Genomic DNA, 9,465 nt, shown 5'->3' on the forward strand with positions numbered 1-9,465 from the left:
GCACAGCGCGACCCCCATCCCCCTCTCCTCAACCCCCCCAGTCAACACCGCTGGACCGCTCGCCACAGCCCCGTCCGGCGACACCAAAGACCATCGACCACGGCGATCTCCAACCACTGCCTGCCATTTATTACCGAAAAGAATGCGCCATGAAAACGGAACGACAGGCCAGTGCGAAGGAAGAGGACACAGACAGACTGCAGCCCAGCACAGAGGGGAGAGGTGTGAACAGCGGCAGCCTGTGAGCATGATTTACGGAGCTTAACCTGTGCGCACCCGGTCATTAATAAGATGATATTTGCAGAACAGACTATGTCATCCACAACTCTCGTATAAGAACCCGCGTTTGAGAGGTCAGCCGAGAATCAAAATGATGCAAAAAACAGCCCACCTCTGCAAAGAACGCATCCATTTCCCCAGACGAGCGTGCGCCCGTGTTTCTCCTAATAAATCACACTTTATCGAGGTCCGCGCGATGGATGCAGAGATACAGGTCCAGGCTGCAGATGCTTCCCAGTCAGCAATGCAGGCGAGAGAGCGAGACTGCCCTCCGCATCCGAGTGTGGCGGTAAAGGAGGATGTGAGGGGGGAAAAAAACGTCCACGAGACCTAGCTTCCTCTGGGGTAAAACAAAGCGTGCTTTCCTCACTAAAACAGCCCCTCTACGATGGTTTCAACAGAGCGCTCTGCACCCCCGAATCCCAGTCCTTCTGTCCGCGGCGTGCACGAGAGCGTCCTCAGCAGAATGAATGAGCGAGCGGCGCTCGCAGGTCTCCCGAGGGGCGGCGCGCGACGCGTAAACCACCAGCAGGACGATCTGCATGCTGACATCACATGGGCTTTTGCACACTAAGATCAGACATGTCAGGTTCAGTGGTGATCATACCACCGCATTGCCTGTTTCCTCTGTAGGTCATATAAAAATGTAAAAATCCGTAGCCTAGGTGCGTCTCCATGCGCATGCGCCGTTTTAGAGGCACGTCTACGCCAAATTTACTCCCTGCTGAATACGACTTCTGCCATATCAGCCGCTTGGTGTAGTCTTTATGAGCGAGGGCGCTGCTGTAATCGGGCTGCCATGGTTACGCTGCTGCTGCTGGTGTGTGTGTGGTTAATATTATCACACTATATCACAAGTGGTGTGTATGAAATCAGGATAATTCCACATACTCAACCTACTGTATGATAATTCACTTTTAGATGTAGACTACAGTATCTAACAGATCTACTCTCTGTTTACTTCAACATGAAATAGCAGAGGACTTTAGATTATGTTGTGCAAAAGTTTATTTTCTGTTCATCGTATTCACTTTCCTTAAATGCAGCTCCATGAAGCTTCCTCTATTACCCCTCTACCTAATAGATTATCAGGACTCGTTCAAAACGAGCATCACATGGAATCACTCATTTATTCTCCTGAAAATATAAAAAATACACACAGACTCCCACTTCTCCTGTAACCCCAGGAGATGTGTACTGTGGCGGTGTTGTGTGTTTCTAATTTCTCTTTTCTCGTCCATTCTGGGTTCAAATGGGAAGTACTGAATGAACAAAAGTGCCATATCTGCCTAGGAGCAGATGCCTGATTGCATAATTCTGCTCCGTGGGATTAAGACACATGGTTTCAAACGAAACTGTCTTCATATCTTCAGTGTTCACACTAGCTGGAATTGCTCATGCATTGGTTTGGATGCATTTTGTGAGTACGTTGCTGTCACCTTGTAGCCATCTTTTTGCCTTTAGCCTCATTAACATCACAAATCCGCCTCTTTCCCTGCTCCAGCTGGACCCAGAAACAGATATTAAGAGATTGAAGCACCACTCTAATGTTTTGAATGATTAAATATTTATCTTTTTATCTAATAGGAACAAACGACCCTTATGAATAAGCATAGATCAGGCACTCAGAGTTAATATTAGAGGGCAGGCGATTGCCTCGGCACTTAATGACCCCATTAGCGCAGGTCTGAGAGAAGGACCAATAAAATGAGACAAACGTAGGGGAGGGGGTTGGGACTCCCAGAGTAAGACAGCAGTGCGACTGTCACTCTCTCACGGAGGGCACTGGAATACCTTCCTGGCATTTCAACATGCAGTCCAATGTGAGTGCGTAGTTATGGGTGAGGTTATGGAGATGAGGCGCCGTTACGGAGTTGAGGGGACGGCAGCTGGGATGGCTTCAGAGGAAGCTGCAGGAGTTGAGTTGGCATGGCGATTGTCTCCTCCCTGGTTGTCAGGGAGATGGAGAGCAGATTCCACTGCTCAGTTAAGCACAGATAAGCACTCAGCAACTGCTGTTCTTTTTGTCTCAACCGCTGGGTACATTTTACTGTTTGTTTTCAAATTTTTGGAATGAGGATTTGGACATATAATCAAACACACACACACACACACACACACACACACATACATACACACACAGAAACAAATATAATGTGATTATGTATAATTACGAATGCTCTGACAACAGTTGTCAATGCCAACATTTTAATGTAATTTCTGTTAATATAATTTTACATTATTCATGTTTAATCAAAGATATGGACAATTGTAGCTCAAACTAAGTGAGGTTTATGAAACAGCACAAACAGGGTCTAAGAAGATGAGGGTTGTCAAGATTTGAACATCCAAGTACTGTAAGAATCTCTGACGGGGCCCTGTGGTCAGAACCAACCAGACTGGTTTAGCTGTGGACTGATAGCAACCTCAGTGATGCTGGTACTGTAAGTAACCATGTGCAGGTATAATGTTCCTCTTGAACTTGTGAGATTAGGGGGCTTTTCTGCATTACTGTGTATGTTGTCTTTTGTACTGCAGGGCTGTGAGATCAGTCAAAACCGAAGTGTTGCGTGTTAGAAGAGAATGTAAAGATGCAAAGCACAGCTGTCATTACAGTTCACACTAAAACTACCTCCAGGCACTTCTATAGACAATATCCACTGGCAATGTGAAGTCGCGGTGTATTGTTATGTAACCATTTTTAAGATGGGTAATTTGAAATGTATGGGGTGCTTAGGGATTTAATTGATTTTTTAAATGTTTGTATTATTAAAATATAGGTTATAGACACAAGCACTGTTTGTGGAATTAGAACATTGCGGGTAACATGACTCCTTGGATGTGCAGGTCAATCGTGAGGGCTGTGCAGCTCACCAGAGCTTACCAGACTGCTGAGACCCCAGGTGCATTTCAGTCTTTCCCCAGCAAAGGTGCCCCTGTACTGGGCCTCTCTGCTGGCTGTGTCCCTGCCTGTCAGCGGATGTCCTGGAAGTCCCACAAGCCTCTTAGACGTGGGCTGGGGTCACGTCTCTGAAAGGCGGGCTGACCTATGGTGTGTTCAGCTCAGTCTCTGTTTCACCGTGTGTGGGGAGGTAAATGTGCTCTGTCCCCTCCTGCTGTTACTCCATCACAGAGACAGCTCAGCAAAGCAGAGAGCGGAACACCATCTCAATTAGTCACCTGACGCCATGCTTTTATTCTGCTGACTTATTGGTTCCTCCAGAAAGTCCCATAACCCCCCAACTCAGCTGATACAACCCCACTACTAGAAACAAGCAAACCAGCAAGGCTAAAAGAGAGAGGCCAAAACTATTCTGAAAGAGAAGAGAAAGAAGGAAGAAGATTTTCTTAATAAGAACAAAGTCACCATTCCATAGGGACCATAAATGGGAGGTTAGTTAAAGACCTAAGAAATGTCACACGTAGGACTTCAAGCTGACTGGGGCTGACTGAACATTACATTACACGTCATTAGCAGTTGTGCTGGATTCTCTAAAGTAGCACACAGATCTGTTTGGCAGGAAGGCAGAACATGGATCACCGTAACAACGGTGCATTAATGTCACGGCTACATAACCTTGACAACCATATTGCTATGGTAGTGAATTACAAGGTGACGGCAGTGAAGTGCCCTCATCTACTTCATTAGCCTGTTTCATCTGCGGCAGGGAGGGTTAGGGTTAGGGTTAGGGTTAGAGAGCGGCTCAATGTCCACCGCAGATACGTAGTGTTAGGGTTAGGGGTAGGGGTAGGGGTAGGTTAGGGTTAGGGTTAGGGTTAGGGTTAGGGTTAGAGAGCGGCTCAATGTCCACCACAGATACGTAGTGTTAGGGTTAGGGGTAGGGGTAGGTTAGGGTTAGGTTAGGGTTAGGGTTAGGGTTAGGGTTAGGGTTAGAGAGCGGCTCAATGTCCACCACAGATATGTAGTGTTAGGGTTAGGTTAGGGTTAGGGTTAGGGTTAGAGAGAGGCTTAATCTCCACCGCAGATATGTAGTGTTAGGGTTAGGTTAGGGTTAAGGTTAGGGTTAGGGGTAGGGTTAGGGTTAGGTTAGGGTTAGGTTAGGGTTAGGGTTAGGGTTAGGGTTAGGGTTAGAGAGAGGCTCAATCTCCACCGCAGATATGTAGTGTTAGGGTTAGGTTAGGGTTAGGGTTAGAGAGCGGCTCAATGTCCACCGCAGATACGTAGTGTTAGGGTTAGGGGTAGGGGTAGGGGTAGGTTAGGGTTAGGGTTAGGGTTAGGGTTAGGGTTAGGGTTAGAGAGCGGCTCAATGTCCACCACAGATATGTAGTGTTAGGGTTAGGGGTAGGGGTAGGGGTAGGGGTAGGGGTAGGTTAGGGTTAGGGTTAGGTTAGGGTTAGGGTTAGAGAGCGGCTCAATGTCCACCACAGATATGTAGTGTTAGGGTTAGGGGTAGGGGTAGGGGTAGGTTAGGGTTAGGGTTAGGTTAGGGTTAGGGTTAGGGTTAGAGAGCGGCTCAATCTCCACCGCAGATATGTAGTGTTAGGGTTAGGTTAGGGTTAAGGTTAGGGTTAGGGTTAGGGTTAGAGAGCGGCTCAATGTCCACCGCAGATATGTAGTGTTAGGGTTAGGTTAGGGTTAGGGTTAGGGTTAGGGTTAGGGTTAGGGTTAGAGAGCGGCTCAATGTCCACCGCAGATACGTAGTGTTAGGGTTAGGGGTAGGGGTAGGGGTAGGGGTAGGGGTAGGTTAGGGTTAGGGTTAGGGTTAGGGTTAAGGTTAGGGTTAGGGTTAGAGAGCGGCTCAATGTCCACCGCAGATACGTAGTGTTAGGGTTAGGGGTAGGGGTAGGGGTAGGGGTAGGTTAGGGTTAGGGTTAGGGTTAGGGTTAAGGTTAGGGTTAGGGTTAGAGAGCGGCTCAATGTCCACCGCAGATACGTAGTGTTAGGGTTAGGGGTAGGGGTAGGGGTAGGGGTAGGTTAGGGTTAGGGTTAGGGTTAGGGTTAAGGTTAGGGTTAGGGTTAGAGAGCGGCTCAATGTCCACCGCAGATACGTAGTTCTGGCAGAGGTCAGAAATGAGAGCAGAATGTTTGTGAGCGTGCAATGCAACATACGAGGAGAATCTGTAGATCTGCACTAAAACAGGTAGGCTAGCAGATTATTTAAATGCCATGTGTAGTAAATCATTGACTGAGCCACAGTGGGGGAGTCCCAGACTTGCGGCCTCTGATTCTTCTCTCCAACACGTTCTCTAACAGAGTAATACAACAGGCCCCTCCCCTTATTCCTGCCAGTCATATTCTGGCCCCTCCCTCCTCCTTTGTCCTGAATTCTTACCATTTCTTATTCTTACTGTCCTTCACTTATAACCTCTGGGTCTTGACGTTTTTCTGTCAGGAAATGATGCCGTGGTTCAGCTCGGATGGTTTTGGTGCACAGAAGCGCTCAAGCTAAATCAGACTGATGTGTCTCTGCCTGGTAGCTGATCAATACCGCTGCTCATTGGGTCGAACGTAAACGGATTATTGTGTCAAGGGCACCGGCCCGTGGCAATGACCATAAATACCAACAGAGGAAAGCAATGAAGTGTTTGAGGCGTCTTCCACAGCTTCCTGTGGTTGCTGGTGGTGTTTCGGTGGGTAACATTGAAGCCAGGACCAGTAACAGGCAGGATATGACTTTAAGACTGCATACACTTTTAGCAAGTAACTAAGGACTAAAGATTTCAACACACACACCAACACACACACAGTCTCTTTCTCTCTCTCTCTCTCTCTCTCTCTCTCTCTCTCTCTCTCTCACACCAGTCACCAGGCCAAATAAGACTAAGAAAGCTGCCAAATTTAATTTATATTTGATTAACCTCCAAGCAATATAATACCAAGATCAATAAATGGATCAGATATTCTTCCCCTCTCTCATATGAATAAAGAGAAGAAAACAGGCTTGTCTATGAGGGTACAGAGTGAGTGTGAATGAGTGTGTGTGTGTGTTCTTAATACACACACACACACCAGTGAATGCTGGATATTTCACTAATCTGGGCATTGCAGTAATAGAGCAGGTTCCCTTTAACAGGGAGGAGACGCAGGTCAAAACTCAACCCTGTGCCATCTCTCACCAGCTCTTTCAAAGAACAGGGATACAATGAACGCGGGCCGTCCCTCAGAAAGGAATGTTGCCCCCGGCAACCAGTGTGCGGCAAAGGAGCAAAGTGAAATGCACATGCTTTCAAACCATTATCTCCATGAACCAGGACATGGATGATGATATCATCAGCTACTTTTTGAGGTACAGAATCATTATGAGCAGTTTGGGTTTACAGCAACATTGCACAGTTCTCGCAGAAATCCTGCCTCAGATCCCCCGTTCCAATGCCCTTTGAAATAATTTGATTTCAGTGGTGTTAATGCACATTTTTGATGGAGGATGGCACATTTGGAGTCTTAGCTGGTCACCTCACCTGCATCGATCTATGATTAATCAATACGCTTTTGCTAACGCCAGACTGCAGTGGCCTTTTATCCTACAGTTAAGTGCCTTGTTGTGTCTCCAGGCACTTGGGTGATAGAGGAAATAGATCATTCAAGAGTTCGGTAATCTTCTCGCTGAGCCTGCCTAAAGGTCTCGGTAATGTACCAGAGACATAATGACATTACTGCAGGAACACAGGACAGATGACAGATTTAGGGGAAGCCTTAAAGAATGTCTTGAGGTATCTAATTCAAAGGTTCCTACTAGGACTGAAGATTGATCTGGAGTTCTTGGTTTTTTTTACCTACATTTAAATTTTGAGGTAGCTATTTTGTCTTCATTACTTACAATATGTAAGTATGTAGATAAACATTTGCAATATGTGTGTAGATAAATATATGCATATGTGTGTAGCTAAATATATGCATATGTGTATAGATAAATACATGCAATATGTGTGTAGGTAAATATATGCATATGTGTTAAGGTAAATACATGCATATGTGTATAGATAAATACATGCAATATGTGTGTAGGTAAATATATGTATATGTGTTAAGGTAAATACATGCGGTAGTGACCATGTTTACTTTGAAGCCAGACCATTATCATGTCCTCAGTGCGTAACAAACTGACCTGTGTTCACACTGAAACACTCTCTATAGAAGAGACACTCCTTTTCTTACACTGCTGTCATGTCTGTGTGACTCAGATGTTCAGAAATTACAGCCACACTTTTAAAGGGTTGTGTGCAATACTTCTGTGTTTAAGCCTCACAGCTCGCTACAAGGTAGTTGAAATCCGTGGAAGGTCACTGAAACGTAAAAGTAATTAACGTGTTGCTGCTCATTGTCGTGTCTATAAACTGGTTTTCAGAAGTCTATTCCAATCCACTCCTCTTAGTGTTTATCACACACACACACACACACACACACACACACACACACACACACACACACACACACACAAGAGATGTGGTGATGCTACCATACTCACTAGCTCATTTACAGGTAAGTGTGATAGTGTTTGGCTCATATTGAACGATGGAATTGTACCATTAGTTGTATACTCTTATATGTGTTTCAGCATTCAGACTGTAAAAATAAACATGAAATCCAGATAGACTGGAAGTGCAGCATCAAGGCCATGTGAGCTATAGGGCTGAGTAGAAATGAAATCCCAGTGCTTCAGTGTTGATGTCATAGAATCACTTTGACCTGGGAGCCTCTTTGTCTCTTTAGAGAGAGAGAGAGAGGGTGTGTGTGTGTGTGTATGTGTGTTTCTCTTTGAACTTGGCCTCATGCAGTTAAAGGAGCTCTGAAGCTTGGAGCACAGCAGATGAGACGCACACGAGCCTAGATGAGCCACACATGAGCCTTGATGAGTCACACACAATCCTAGTCACCTTTATCCCTTTGAGTCCTCATAATGAAAATGTTGACAGCTAAATAACCTTCCCAAAATTATGAATAACCTGACCATCATGATATGTCTAGTCCACACACACAAACACACACACACACACACACACACACACACACACACACGATCTCAGCAGGAAACAATTACAAAGGTAGCTCCATTCTTCTCCAGCCTTCTGGAAAGCCTAAATGTCCCAACACAGCCCCCATAACAGGGCCACCTTCTACATGTACGCTTGCTTGTTCCCATGACAACTCCAGCATAGCAGGGTGGACTGTCTTATAGGTGGCGGTGAAGTGTATCACAGCGTTGTGGTCACACAGACAAAAACACACATGCCTTCTAGGATACAGGGGCTAATGGGTTTTTCAGGAGAAGAGTAATGGCCCTTAGAGTAGTAATAGAGACAGAAATATGTGTCCGTGTGTACGTACCCGCGCGTGCATGAGTGTGTGTGTGTGTGTGTGTGTGTGTGTGTGTGTATACACTTGTGTATCTATATGTATTCATGGTTCCCAGAAACTAGCAGGAGATCAATTTAATCAAGTGTCCTCAGAGAAATGACCTCATCATCGGTTGCTGGAGCCTACCAGGGGTCTTCACCTCCTCATGGTCTGCTCCACCTCCTTCTCCATCACAACAAGAGTTCGTCTGACCAATTAGCTCTCCTCCTGACCCAGTACTAATGCAGCGGGATAGAGTCTGTGTTGTTCAGCCAATCAGATTCAAGAAATGCAGCCAGTCTGAGTGTGACCTTCCACCATGGCACGTGACTAAGGAATATCTCCTGTCTGTCACTACCCATTCTGTCCCAGATGTCTGACTCTGAATAATACCAATATGCTTATCATTATCTATTTGGTGTCAATCAGTGATATTTGCCATTGGGACAGCAAGCTAGTTTTGAGCTATCAGACTAGTATGGGAGTTTGATGGCTCAAAAATGTAATTAGTGTACTTCATCCTAATAGTGTTATTTAAAGATTAACTAAACTGATTTCAAATCCAAATCCATCCAGATCCAATTAGGCACTTCTAAAAAATTATACAGTCTGAATTATACAGACACAATTTTTAGAAATATTGGTGAAACATCCCACTCCTCACGTCACTCCCAAGACACACACTCTCTCAAAGAGGCTTCGTAATCATTACTCGATAAGCATGTGTGTCACTGGGCTTTAAAATATTCTTTTCTCCTTGAACTCTTTTCAATAGAGATTTTATTCTGGATTAAATTACAGTGGGAATGAGAATTGTGGACAGAAAATCTTTAGTTTAGGATGAATGGTAATCTTTGTCGAGCAGTCCCTAACATAGCCGGTTTGTTTGA

General features: G+C 45.3%; 1 protein-coding gene across 1 annotated transcript in view; it reads right to left on the reverse strand.

Annotated features, from left to right (window-relative positions):
* Positions 1-925, reverse strand: part of myo10l1 (myosin X, like 1) — a 71,475-nt gene extending 70,550 nt beyond the window's left edge. Inside the window, exon 1 of the mRNA XM_081710311.1 lies at positions 392-925. Within this exon, the coding sequence (XP_081566437.1) occupies positions 392-412 (21 nt within the window). The 5' untranslated portion in view covers positions 413-925. The remainder of the gene's footprint in view (positions 1-391) is intronic.
* Positions 926-9,465: the final 8,540 nt, after the last annotated feature.

This window comes from Electrophorus electricus, chromosome 3 (genome assembly GCF_041902795.1).
Source record: "Electrophorus electricus isolate QZ-2024a chromosome 3, ASM4190279v1, whole genome shotgun sequence".
Classification (NCBI taxonomy): Eukaryota; Metazoa; Chordata; class Actinopteri; order Gymnotiformes; family Gymnotidae; genus Electrophorus; species Electrophorus electricus.